The following is a 15,389-nucleotide window of genomic DNA, read 5'->3' as shown; positions in this document are numbered from 1 at the left end:
ATCGTGCCCATCCCTGGTTCAGAGATACCTGCATCGGTTTGGACCTTGCTTCGTATTCAAACATCCAGCACAGCAAAACGGACACCCCACTAGGATGAACGGATGACAATATTCTGTAACCCAACAACACTTTTGATTAAATTGAGACCAAATTATTTCTCCATTATTTGAATGAAATGTTATCATCCTTGAAGAACAGATTTTTAATGCTTGATATTTTGACTGCAGAAATTTAATTCCTAACTCTGACTTGGACTGTTCACCCAGAAAATCATATGCATATACATCATACAATCACCCTAAATTTGATAGAGGCTAAAAGTGTGATTCAAATGCACACTTTGAAATTACACAAACTAAAGGAGCACCTTTGCATATTTTCATTTTGTTAAAATACCCATTTAAACGATGGTAAAATTATAAAGACATCACATTTGATGGTACTAGACTGGTAGCCGTGCTGTCAACTGTGAAGCCATTCAATTTGCACGCATTCAAACAAAATATACACAAGAGGGCAAAAAAATGATATTGCGTCTTGACTGTGTACATCAGAGCTGAAGGAATTGGACGAAGGTTCAACGAATACTGAAATATTAAGTTTTGATTTATGACTGGAAAACATCACTATTAAAAAGGGAATTCTTTCCCTCGCAGTATGTTATATTACATTTTCGAGCAGGACTATTATGATACTAGTATACTGCTTTGGACAGTGCTCCCACTGTAAGTTACCCTGCTATCATCTAAGACACAACATTGAGTATTGGAAGATGTGTGAAATCGTAAGAATACATTATTTCTAGTGTTGTTTCAAAATAACGGGGGTTATAAACACCAAACGCTAGACAAAGCTGATCAGCCGACACTACTTTTGTAAACGTGAACAATATTTTAAAACTGTCCTTGTCAATAACGGAAAATTCATTGCGGTTCATGTTAACAAAGAATCCAAGTCTTCCTGTGGTCACTGTACCGGCTGTATTACTGCTACTTATTATCTTCACTATGGTCGTAGTACCATGTTGGGCTCTAAGGCATATGCTAGAATTGCAATTATTAATGTAAAACGACCAGCCATGGTTTCCTACATAATGGTGACTGTCAATTTTTTCACGACTGGCCACTCCTACTTCAAGGACTAGGGTTATCGAGTCAATGGACGTCAATATTTCGTACGAGAACTTCAGCTCAAAGTATATTTTACTTTTAGAATCGAAGCATCTATCTCCTATTGTTCCGGTGTAAGTGGTAAACTGTTTCAGATGATTCACGGGATTCGGGGTCTCTTTAGTGAAAGCACTACCCAGTACAGTATTGTCATCAGACAGGAACAGTGACGAATGAGTCGACTCTCTATCAAATTTCAAAGAAAATATGTACCCAGGCTGATAATCTGAAATAAACCAATATAAATAACTATTATTAAATATTCGAAAGAAACCAACAGAAGTCAATTAAGGAATACGATATACCAGATAAAAGATAACCCAAATTCGTTGAAATCCCTCGTAATATTTCCAACGACTCCAGATTACCTTCGTTATACAAATGTGAACAAATTGTAAGACAAACTAATATATGATCATAATAAAAAACAACAAATAGTAAGTTTGAATTTTGGCAATTTTTTGTCATGGATTTATTAGGACAGTTCAACTATGTATCAACCGGCCAACGAATTTGCATTCATCGACAATTTCTCATTAATGTCCAAGATAAAAACATTGAAGGGCAACCATCATATGTTTTCTCCAAATGGCAACTGGGCTACCAGACGCCAACTGTGATAAATTCAGCCCTTCAGTAAAACTATGTATTCAGTAAACATTCTGTCCAATCCATGACGCTTCTTTTGGCAATATCTGAAAATATACAACAAACAGCAGAAAAAATATTCTAAAGGGAGGGATAGGGTGGGTTTTTGTGTTCCTTCAGAGTTCAAATCACGCAATGAACAAATCACGAAAAGCATGCAATTTTATACCAAATAAAAGCGGGAAAACCGCTTATGAAAAATGTAAGTTAACAAAAGACGCTTAAGTCCGTCAAAATTAAAGAAAAGTTAACTCTAGTTTAGCAGACGATACTCTCAATTTATTAAATTGATTTAATGCTGAATGATTAAATCTTATTATTAAATATTCGAAAGAAACCAACAGAAGTCAATTAAGGAATACGATATACCAGATAAAAGATAACCCAAATTCGTTGAAATCCCTCGTAATATTTCCAACGACTCCAGATTACCTTCGTTATACAAATGTGAACAAATTGTAAGACAAACTAATATATGATCATAATAAAAAACAACAAATAGTAAGTTTGAATTTTGGCAATTTTTTGTCATGGATTTATTAGGACAGTTCAACTATGTATCAACCGGCCAACGAATTTGCATTCATCGACAATTTCTCATTAATGTCCAAGATAAAAACATTGAAGGGCAACCATCATATGTTTTCTCCAAATGGCAACTGGGCTACCAGACGCCAACTGTGATAAATTCAGCCAAATGCTAGCAAACTCCGTTTGTGAGCATCGCCAAACAAAATTTATCAATCCATGACAAAAAATTCACACTTAAACAAATTCTGAAATTACATAGGTTTTTAAATTCAATCATATCAATTGAACGTAGTAGATCAACCATACTTACAACAGTTCAACGTAGTACATGTTTATGAACTATACTATACCACAGTTCAACGTATTATATCAACCATACTATACAACAGTTCAACGTATTATATCAACCATACTATACAACAGTTCAACGTAGTATATCAACCATACTATACAACAGTTCAACGTAGTATATCAACCATACTATACAACAGTTCAACGTAGTATATCAACCATACTATACAACAGTTCAACGTAATATATCAACCATACTATACAACAGTTCAACGTAGTATATCAACCATACTATACAACAGTTCAACGTAGTATATCAACCATACTATACAACAGTTCAAGGTAGTATAACAACCATACTATACAACAATACAAATATAAGCAACGTGTACAACTCAACATTTATTCACTTGACCGGAGTCCTATGTTCAAACCAATTTGAAACTGAACTCTTATAAAGGATTTTCCATTAATATGGTATAAAAGCGGACCATTATTTCCAGGTCTTATTTGCAAAAAAGTTATCAAATTACGTAAATGTTGAGGACAAATCTCATTTGTTTATTTTTATCAACAAACTTTTAAAGTAATGGATCTCCCTTTTTTATCAGTTCAGAAAAAACTATAGTAATAAAAAGCTGACTTTACATGATCAATATATATATCTCGCCTATGTTCAACATGTGATGGAGTGGCAAGTTCACTCGCACGTAAAAATGCAGCACATACGAAGTTACATGCTGTTTGAAGCTTATAATTTTTATATTTCAAATGCAACAATAGCCAAGTTACCACAAAGAAATTCATATAAATGCATAAAAAGATGACTAAAGCATAGGTATTATTTTTAAATAAGTGATGTCAACTAATAAAACTTTGTCCCAATTATATGGCTATTTTGAAAATGATCATGACCCATTTAAATAAACTGCACAACCCAAGAAAAAAAAAAACACCTGTACTGTCAGCATACAAATGTAAATCAGCATTAGAAAAGAGTTCATTTACATAATGTAAATTATCTTTTGTTAAAACTTCCTTTTGGGTTTTGTCTATTAGCAGAGTTGTTTAGGAAAGGTGCAATGTCATTCCTATTATACCTAGATGGATCAGTATCAATTTCATTATCCATAAATCGACGACATCTCAAGGAAGAGTGATCTAAACCACATTTGAGACATGCATGTCTGTATTGGCAATTGCGTTTATTGCAAAAACCTTTAAAATTAAAATCGTAGCATTTATTACTAACATCAGCGTGTTGTTGTTTTGGAGTACTGGCAGTTAAAATACGTAACCACAAAAAACCATCTATGGATGACCATTTCTTTGTATGATCCCTTGATACCCTTAAACGGAATTGTTGGTCATAAGAATAGCATTTTTCAAAAGAATGATCAGCTGCTGCACCCCTTATTATGGACATATACGAAAAAAGTTCACTTGCCTTTCCAGGATACCTTTCGATAAAGACCTGGGCATAGGCAATAAATGAATCAGTCCAATCTTCAACAGAACTAACAGTATGGGTTTTTTTAACTTTGTTTTGAATAACTAGCATACCCTCATTGATGCCAATTGTGTTTTCATTATTTGTTTGGCTGTTAAAATTCTTACGGTGCATAAGAGACAAATCAATGTATTCAAAATTCCAAATTTTGTCCTTAAGTTTTTGGCTTATAAATATGTCAACTTCATTAAAGCCAGGTAACAGTAGAGGTTCATCATAAACTTCATTTACCTCACCTAATGCAGCTAATTGCGGCTCATTCACTCGAATGTCAACAGGTCGCATGGCAACTAATTCGGGTTCATCAACCCGCAGTCTTCTTTCTATATGTGCTTCTTGCTCTACATCAGCTGGCGGACGCCTTCCCACATTTCTCTCAACTGGTTGTGGCTGTTGTACTTCCCTGGGAGCCCTCCTAACCCGAAGCTCCGGACCTCTAACCTGGTCCTGTCGGCGACGTCTACCTCTACCTCTTGGCATTGTTATAACTATTATAATCATAAATACAGATTAGATACATACATCAAGTCTTTAAAGTCCAGATCATATTTAAACATGTATGAATTTAACATAAGATAAATTACTCAAATTTAAATAAATTGAAATACCAAAATGTTTACACTGCGTAGTCTTAACTGAACTTTTGATACATTTTTATGCATCAAATCAAATGAAGTTGATTATAAAAACATAACTCAAAACAGCTACGATGTGTGCTTTCTTAACAAAATAAACATCGTTTTAAAAACGTTTGATAGCTTCTATTACCAAGCTTAACTTAATTAAACTATGTTTCCGCAAATTAAACACACATGTATAAATCATGTAACGTCTTATAAAATTAAACTTTTCCGGTCATGGTAATGATAACACGGCATACACAACATACATTGTAATTACCTGTTCAAAGTGTATCGCTTATTACATTTAAAACAAAATATATCACCTGTAGTAAAGCATTTAATTTTAATGCTAGTCAATGAAATATAAGTGTGCACACTATAACATAACTATTATTATTAAAATATAGTTTGTTCCGTGTAATATGCTATTCAAGTGAGAGAAATTTTGAATTAATGAATCGAACTATTTGCAAGAAATAACTTTCATTTAAAATCAAATAATTTCTTTTACAAATTACAGAAATAAAAATAATCCGGAAAATACAATTGCAGTAACTAATCTAACTATCAATAAAACATTATGTACTTATCTTATGTCCGAATATACCTGTCCTTTTTTGTGTTCCTTCAGAGTTCAAATCACGCAATGAACAAATCACGAAAAGCATGCAATTTTATACCAAATAAAAGCGGGAAAACCGCTTATGAAAAATGTAAGTTAACAAAAGACGCTTAAGTCCGTCAAAATTAAAGAAAAGTTAACTCTAGTTTAGCAGACGATACTCTCAATTTATTAAATTGATTTAATGCTGAATGATTAAATCTTAATAATTTACAATTTAACATAACATCCTAATTCTGTCATCTGTTAACATTTCTTATTTTAGCAAAATCTGTCTCTTTCATAATTTATGTTACTTTAAGATTTCCGAAAAATGCTATATATGTTTCAATATCGCGTGGCATGTCTCAGATGTGTCAGATCCTTTTGATTGAAGCATTTAACCTGTGAAATTCGATGACAGTTTCTGTTGAGGACCAGGCACATACTTTTAATATATTAGATTTCAGACTTGTTTCTCTCGCCAATGCTATTATCATTTAGACCTAGGGAAATGCTCTATTCATAACTTGAAGTACAAATAATGTTTTTTATTTGCTTTCCATTTTATTTTGTAAACAGAGTCCAAATATGATAACTATGAAAAAGTAATTGTTGTCTATATAACGACTCGGTATACATTTTGTAATTACTAACGAGACAATTATTCAAAGAAGAAATATCGTTGCTGAACAAAGTTAAAAACTTTAATTTGAAGCGAAACTAGTATATAATTTGTTATCAAGGTACCAGGATTATAATTTAGTACGCTAGACGCCCGTTTCGTCTACATAAGACTCGTCAGTGACGCTCATATCAAAATATTTATAAAGCCAAATAAATACAAAGTTATATAAGTATATTAATTTATCTGTCTTTTTTAGATATTGATACGATGACCACTTATAATTTTTAATATCTTCCAATGTTAATTTTTACGAATGTACAAAACAAATCCAGTCCTTTATAATTTCAGTTTGTCACAAAAAATTAGATTTGTCGTTTTTCACGTAATTTCGTTTGTAGACGAGGAAAGTTCGCCCATTAACAGTAAATTTATAACAGTAACAATTTTAAAGTGACGTAACCTTGAGTGTTGTCCGAACATTCCACAGAAAAACAATTTCTTTTGAAGTCGAGAGGGTTAACTTGTGTTTATCTTGTAAAAGCAGAATTTTATGTCAACGAGATGATACAAATAGATTCCAAATACGATAAATACATGTGCATTGAGCAGCGTACATGAAAATAACTCCTGTCAAACGGTATGGATCAGCCTATGTTTTCACCTTAAAAGACCACATTTGATAGAGGTAACGTTACTATAAATCTATTTAGAGACTACGAATACGTAATATACCTAGTCGAAGAGTCATATGAAACTACAAATTAAAAAATGTATGCATATGTTTTTTCATTATTTAATGGCTAGATTGTAATAATAAAAAAAAGCATGTGTACATTGTCCAATTTGAGGAGAAATTTATTTTTCGTAAATTGTTTGCCTTTAAGTAACTGTTTGCCGATATGTTATCTTATTGAAAATGTTATACACGTTCTCAATATCCATGCTTCTTTGTTGATTGTTTACTAAGATGACAATCGGTAAACTATGTCTTCAAATTCAACAATTAATTACCTGCCTCATTTTCACATTATAACAGACCGAGATACTTACATGTCAATGATAATACAATATGGATGAGAAGAAAATGATACAATCGTGCAATAAGACCAAAATTAAGATAAACACATACATTAGTTCAAGAATTGGATAAACTTTATTTTCAGCGGTCATTCGTTTCATATGGCTTTACAAATATTAGGCATATCGATGATTTGAGAAAACAATATTTTATCTTTTTCCCACGTTCATTTATATTTGCCACGTTTAAATGCAGAAAATAGAAAAAAGATAAAATATACCATTTTCCGTTGGTATGGATTTTGACACCATTACAGGGACAACTATAACTAGTGTCAGGATAACACCACATACAAATGCAAGTATTGACCACTTGTGCTGCTTCAATCTAATCCAAAAATTTCTTGAAGTCCTTGGTTCTGTTGTCACTCTAACTACACTCTCATTCAACTGCATTGGTACATAAGCGACCTGACGAGGTTCATTTACGTGTCTAACCTGTTCAGTGAAACTTTGGAGAGTATTTACTTGTCTTCCGTCATTAACTATGTCACAATAATCAGAGGATACATCAAAGGAGACTCTTTCATTGTTGGAGCCAACTATACAAAAATTAACAATAAACAAATCAAATAAATACATAATATGCGTTCATTATTTCTCTCCTAAAATTTATCATTGACTTACTATCTTTCTGTTTCATATTCATTATTGATTTTTTGAGTTTGTCTAAAGTTTTGATTTGTGCAAAACTGTTACTTTTTTTCATTTCTAACTATTGCCTTCAAACACGATTGAAATCGACAATCAACATTTATAGACACCAAACCTGAAAATCATTGTCGGCATATGTTGTGGCCTTGTCTATATTCTTATGATATGTTGTTAGTTTTTTTTTTCAAACCCAGAAAACCAGAAACATCCATATATATACGGTATATAATATTGACTGCTATTTTCCGTCTATTTGAATTCGGAAATATGATAAAAAATTATTGATCTGGTCACATACAACTTCCTTTTTGTTATAATAAGTAATATCCTGTTTTAAACAGATTGAAAACGGAAAGCAAGTCATAGGTTTCAAACGAATATCTAAACGGTTTATCTATGAATAAGACAATATCTCAAAATACGATAAGCTCTGTATCAATATTTTCAAAAGCGGAATATTGTTATAATAATTTGCCATTAACAGCTAGTTAGATAAACTTTGTTCAAATAAGTCCAAAAACATCATCATTGATGTGTGTGCTTGTTGTAGCTTTTTTGTGTGTGTTGTTTTTGTTTTCAATTTGGGGAGGGGGCAATCCCTTTTATACTGATGTAGAAAAAAGTTAATGGGGTATTTTACTTCATGTTGTCCAGTTCATGAGATAAAGACGATATCTAAAAAAATTGTGTGAGTCACGTGATACAACTAATCAAATCAAAAGATCATCAAATACGCACGTTCTAACGCAAATATATCTTATATTAGAATACGAAACTGAGGTTTATGAAACCTTTACTTAAAATTATACATGAAGTGTTAAAAAGGGCAAACGGCAAAGAGTTAAAAATAACCAGATTTAATATCTAGCAAACAATGATCAAATTATGCGTTTTTAGTCTCCTTGATTATCTTATTACTTGATTTAAACTGTTTTAACATTAACAAATATAATTTTTGTCATATAGAACTGAATCCAAACCATATGCCATATTTGTTAGTGTTTGTTAGATTCCTTTGAATATGGGGAGGATATTGGTTTAATTTTTACTCTGTTTGTGGTGACAAGTCAATTTTTGTGTTTTGACAAATAATAAAATATTAACAAACACCAAAACCGCAACGTTTCTTTTGTCAAAGTATGTTTATATTTTCGAATCATTTTGCATTACTTCAAGTGTTGCATGTAGAAGGATCTACTCCAAAAAGGTATTCTCAAAACGACGGCTGTCACTACTGGAACAGCAAATTCTCAAGATTAACCACAGTTAATATTCGAGGCTTTTCAATTTTGTGGTCTTACACTATTAAACCTGTTGATGATAATTTATTGAATGCCATCACTGGCTTATAAGAAGAAAATACTTTGACATGATGCAAATGTTGCTTACATGATGTGAATTCTCCTTTATATGATGTGAATTCTTCAATACATGATGTGAATTCTTCTTTACATGATGATGTGAACTATTCTTTACATGGTTTGAATTCTTCATTACATGATGTAAATTCTTAATTACATGATGTGAATTCTTCATTACATGATGTGTATTCTTCTTTACATGATGTGAACTCTTCATGACATGATGTGAATTCTTCATTACATGATGTGAAAATTTCATCACATTAAATGATGTGAATTCTTCATTACATTACATGAAGTGAAAACTTCATAACATTACATGATGTGAAAACTTCATTTCATTGTGTACTTCATTACATGATGTAAAAACGTCATTACGTGATGTGGTTGTTTCATCACATGATGCCAAACTTTCCTTATGTGCTGTTAAAATAAAAAAAAACTTGTACATGGTGCGAATACTTTAGTGTGTGATGTGAATATTGCAGTACGTGATGCTAGAACTGCAATACTGACCTGATGTGAACGTCACCTTATAAGTATACGTCATGTAAAATGTTTAATGAGACCATTTAAGGGTTCAAAACTTGATAGAAGCGTGCTTTGAGTTTTTTTATTATTAGGTTTGACTGTTTTCGGTATTCTGGTGCTCCATAACCCCTTAACCCAAATCTGTGCCCTATATTCACTATAAATGTGTTGTTGCACAATCCATAGACTTGTTAAGGATATATAGGATTCAATTGTAATTATGCAAATCAAGGGTTCAAAACTTTATAGAAACGTTATTGGTGGTGTATTTTCTAATGGTAATGCTATTGTAACGGAGGGGGTCGCTGACGACACCTCCCAGGAAGTGCAGTTGCCATTATTGTGTCCCTATTCGACCATCGGTACACCAGATATCAGAGTATGGCTGAACAGCAGACAATTAATCAGATGAAACTATGTTTATTCACATATGTATAATAATTGCGGACAAACGAGAGTCAAAAAACTTTCTTAAATGAAGTTCAAAAATAGAGTAATTTCAAATGAGTTAGTCTTTAGTAAAGTAAATTGGCTTCGCGTTGTGTTTCAAGTAGTAAAATTGCACAAAGAAGAGGTGACTAACTCTAGCGAACTGAACCGAAGTGGTGACAAACTCTAAACGTAAGTGGACTGATACAGTCCGGCGAATATGTGGAGGCCTGTACAAGGCCGACTCCGACTGAAAAACAATTAAAATCCTTATATTGTCATTAAACCGGATAACTTTACAGAAAAGGAACTGTAGACAAATTGAATAAATTAATATTCATAAAACATTAAAGAAGCATCAAAAGTTAAAACCTAAAGCCTCGGTCAAACCTTACCGGATAGCTCGAACGGAAGCCTAACGGATAATTTTTTTTCAATCCGTTCATGTCCGTTAGACGTCCGTTCTTATCCGTTAGGCGTCCGTCCGTGTCCGTTAAGCGTTCGTTTTATCCGTTGACGTCCGTTCTGTCCGGTGGAAAATTTTGAGCATGTTCAAAACTTTGAACGGACGTCCAACGGATAAAATGTACGTTGAACGTCCGTTAGGCGTCCGTTTTGTACTGTACCAGGGTTGGCATTGGTTTTCCCGGGCTTAGCAATACTCCCAGAAATGGTGAATACTGGGCATTACTGGGCAATATGATTTTTTAAGCTTATTTTAATAAAAATAGTAAAGTCTTGGTGTAGTTTCATAGTATTTCAGCTAAATATATACTTTTTATACAGAGAACCATTGACAGTTTTTTCTAAAAGAATGAAAAATTCAATTTCATTCCCTTCTATGTAGCCGGAATTCAAGATTTGCACATTTTACATTTTGCTTGTTAATTACCAAGCATTGTTTCAATAATCCATACTTTGGATTTTTTTTTATTGCAATGTTAAAGTAAATTGTTAATTTAAATGTTATACATTCATAATTTGTCATATTGCTAAATAAACACCCTAGGGGGTCATGCCATTAATACTTATAAAATTGAAAGGGCTGATTATTGTTTCATAAACAAATCTGCATTCTAATCAGAATAATTACTTACTAATTAGTGACAGTACATATATATAAATTATTTAAATGTAATTTTTCTTACTTGTAATTGTTAATTCTTAATAGGAGTTATATTTATTTAAAAAAAAGTTTTTTGCTTTATGATTTACAGTTTTACCAATCCAGACAAACAAAAAAGGTTATATATATCTTAAATGTATAAAATTTGTGTTTGATCACTGAATCCTTTATAAAGTTCAGACTAGTATTTTATATTACCCAGTATTGCCCAGTATTACCCACTAAAACCCAGTAAAACCCGGTTTTCCCAGTATTTCCCACTGGGCTGGGCAATACTCATAAAACCCGGGTTTTTGCCAACCCTGTACGGTACTCGTCCATTTTGTATCCTTTACGTGTCCACTGTGCATCCGTTGGAGATCCGGTAGACCAATTCACCAACGGACGTCTACCGGACGCCTAACGGCTAGAACGGATATGAAACGGACATTAACAGAAAGATAACGGATAAAACGGATGCCTACCGGATGTAAAACGGACAAATGCCAATTGAAATTTCGAATGGTTTATTGCCTTTAATATTTTGATGGTTTATTGCCTTTAATTATCAGATTATTTTGTTCATCCGTTTTATCCGTTACGCTTCCGTTAGGGTTCCGTTTTATCCGGTACTCGTCCGTTTGATGTACGTTCGACGTCCGTTCTGTCCGGTACGTATCCGTTTCACGTACGTTCAATGTCCGTTGTGTGTCCGTTAGGCATTCGTTACATGTCCGTTAGTACATCACCGGACTCCCAACGGTTAAAATTTTTTCAACAGATAACTTTTTTTATCCGTTAGGCGTCCGCTGGAGCTATCCGGTAAGGTGTGACCGAGGCTTAAAACAGTTAAATTAACAATCCTAACTTTTATCTTACTATGGAGTTTAAATCAAATCAAACTTAAAATAGACATTTAATCAACAAATAATTAATCTATCCAAAATTAAGGGGAATTAAGTAGGCACATCTATTATAAGGTTTATATTTTAGGAAACCTCAGTATTATATAATAAACGAAGTTGAGGGGGACTTTAGGTTTGCACTTTGTCCGTCTGTCAGAATGTATAGCTTTTGGATATACATGATATAGGAGAATTGTTTTCGATTATTTTTTGGAAGGGGTTTGCCAACATTGCGTCTAAAAAGTACTATTTTTATATAAAATTCACATGAATTAGGTTCCGAAATTTATATAAATATATATAAAACAAAATACTTATACTTAAAAAGAAATTTTAAATATGAAACGGCCATGCTTATATAACTGAGCTCTAAATGTATAGCATCACTCACAACTTACAGACAATTTCACGAAAATTGCACAGAAAATTGTACATACAGCTCCCTTCAAATGCATTTAAGGATGTACTAAGTTGAAATTAAAAAAAAAATCCAGAAATTTAAATTGATACTATAAGTCGAAAGAGCATCAGCTTAAAAAAAATAAAAAAAAAAGGTTATGGAGCTCCTTTTTTTTTTTTAGATATTTCAGTTTTAAAAAATGGCGGGAAAAGGCTGACTTGGACTTTTACATATCATTTGCATTGGCATTAATTGGATCTCAAAATTAGCTATTGAAGTTTTTTAGGAAAATAAAAATTGGTGTTATGAGGCAAAATATTTTACCCTATAGCTTTGGAAAAGATCCAAGGAGTCTGAAAATCTGACAAATATTTCAAAACCTCACCTAAGTACTTCCTTAAATACCACAATAAGCCATTAACATATGATTTTCAATAGCATATTTAATAAAATGTGTAGAACATACCATTACCCTAAATCAATATTCATCAAGCCACAATGAATATTGATATAGAATGTCATAAAAAAAGAAGGGTATTTGATTTCTATCAGTATAAAATCTAGCAAAATTATGACCTATATTTTTAGCTCATCCCATTTATCGTACACCTATTTAAAGGAATTTAAGTTATAAACGCTATGCGTAATAACGTCCGAGAGGTCCCGTGTTCTTATAAAGATGTTTTGACATAATGAATAACGTCATATATGTGTTTCTTACCTCATAAAAAAAAACTAACAGGAAACTAGGAATACTATTAATAATGATCATAACATTTATACAAGTTTATAATTATATCTATTGAATAATAATCATATAAAAAAACACTTACTGTTAATAATATTTGATTTTTTCATCTTGATAATAAATCTGCCAAAATCAATGCAATATGACGAACTAAAAATATTCCTGAAATGTCACAATATTTAAGGTGTAAAATAAAAAAACCTCTTGTTTATATACTTTTGTTGTTTTATTCACACACACTAAATCCACTTATGTGGTCGTATCAACAAACAATCATATTTGACCTAGGCAAGGGGAAATATTGGATTCTACGAAAAATATACAAAACAATTGACAAAACTTCATAGGGGCTATTGTAGAACATCTATTAACCCTGACTTATTGTCTTTTAATAGGAACAGTACAATCCAGGAAAACAGGTTATTTTTAGGCTTCAATGAAATAAAGAAATATATAATAGTTATCAAGGGTATCAGGATTACAATTGAATACGTCAGACGCGCGTTTCGTCTACATAAGACTTATCATTGACAATCAGAACACTTAAAAAGTAAAAAAAGTACAAAGTTGAAGAGCATTGAGGACAGAAAATTCCAAAACGTTGTGCCAAATACTGCTAAGGTAATCTACTCAATGGATAAGAAAATAAACTCTTTCTTTTTTATTAAAGTTGATGATGAAAACGGGAAATGTATTCCAGAGGAGACTGCAACCCAGACAAAGACCACCAATGGGTCTTCAAAACAGCGATAACATACGGCAATGGAGACGGGCGTCATCTGGCCCCTAAACAAAATGTGAGCTAGGTCAGTTAAAACGGACGTATAAATTAACGCTCAACATATACCTGAACTAAAACTTAAAAAATCATACATAACTGATGTGAGATGCAAGAATGAGGTCAAGATAAACATGTTTTGTGCGGTCGCACCCCTACACCTCCAGTCAATGTAGAATAAGTAAAAACACAGAACCGTAAAACTCAGTTCAAAGGAAGTCTGACTCCGATGTCAGAATAGGTAACAATTAAAACTCTGGAAAATGGAAATGGTACACAAATTAGCTGCTACTAGTGATTGACATATTAGCCACATTACTCAATTAAACTGATGAGAGAGTATGTCCTCATAATATTAAAATCAAGGACAATCGTTCCTGTTAAAGTTTAGTATCAGATTAACGTTAAAAGTTAAATCACAAAAATACTGAACTCCGAGGAAAATTCTCAAAACGGAAAGTCTCAAATCAAATGGCAAAATCAAATGATAAAACACATCAAAGGAATGGACAACAACTGTCATATTCCTGACTTGGTACAGGCATTTTCAAATGTGGAAAATGGTGGATTGAATTTGGTTTTATAGCCATAAACCTCTCATTTGTATAACAGTCGAATCACATTCCATTATATTTACAACTATGCGTAAACAAAACAGACAACATAGGTAGAATCGTCCAAATATGGGAACAACAGTCATCACTGTGTCACACTCCCCCAAAAAAAATATTCAACAAAAAAGCACGAAAAGCATCTTTCAAATTTAAGGTAGCACAATACAAAGATTTTTTTGCTTCTAATCACTGACCTTTGAAATGCTGTAACTTTCTTATGAATGCATAGAAAATAATAAAAGAGGTATATATAGATAGATAAAAGATTAAACTTTTAAATGGATGCAATATTTTTATCATGCAATCATTATGTAATCAATTATTGTGTAATTAGTGACAAAATCTGGGTTAGTTCACTTGAATGAATTTAGCTCTATCATCTCTTTAACTATACAGGAAATTTTAACAAAATCTTAATCAACACATCATGGGCTTCAAAAGGGTGTCTCAGATTGTCTATATGGTATTCCATTCTCTTATAAATCTCTAATTAGTGTAAATATCCTAACCACATAAAAGAAGATAATGTTAAATTAGGTGTAAAATTTGTTCTATACATTCTATCTGAAATCTGAGACACCATTTTGTAGATAATGGCCATAGGAACAACATATAATAAAATGAACCCTCTAGGGATACCTATGCAGAAGCTAATTTCATTTGAAAGTGGAAATTTGGTGAAAAATATTTTAGACACAGTTAACATTATAATTGGTTACATAATAGTTGCATAATACTAACATTGCATTAATTTGAAAGAGTAATCTGTTAGATATCCAAAACTA

General features: G+C 32.3%; 1 protein-coding gene across 1 annotated transcript; it reads right to left on the bottom strand.

Moving 5' to 3' along the window:
• Positions 1–1,608: 1,608 nt before the first annotated feature.
• LOC134708565 (uncharacterized) lies at positions 1,609–5,573 on the bottom strand. Its single transcript, XM_063569209.1, has 2 exons — positions 5,381–5,573; positions 1,609–4,638 (listed from the first exon to the last, which is right to left on the bottom strand). Exons 1-2 carry the CDS (start codon positions 5,439–5,441, stop codon positions 3,659–3,661), a joined length of 1,041 nt encoding a protein of 346 aa, XP_063425279.1. The 5' UTR covers positions 5,442–5,573; the 3' UTR covers positions 1,609–3,658.
• Between the last annotated feature and the right edge of the window lie 9,816 nt (positions 5,574–15,389).

This window comes from Mytilus trossulus, chromosome 2 (genome assembly GCF_036588685.1).
Source record: "Mytilus trossulus isolate FHL-02 chromosome 2, PNRI_Mtr1.1.1.hap1, whole genome shotgun sequence".
Lineage (NCBI taxonomy): Eukaryota > Metazoa > Mollusca > Bivalvia > Mytilida > Mytilidae > Mytilus > Mytilus trossulus.
The sequence above is the reverse complement of the archived record's forward strand: the minus strand, read 5'-3'. Positions and strand labels throughout refer to the sequence as shown.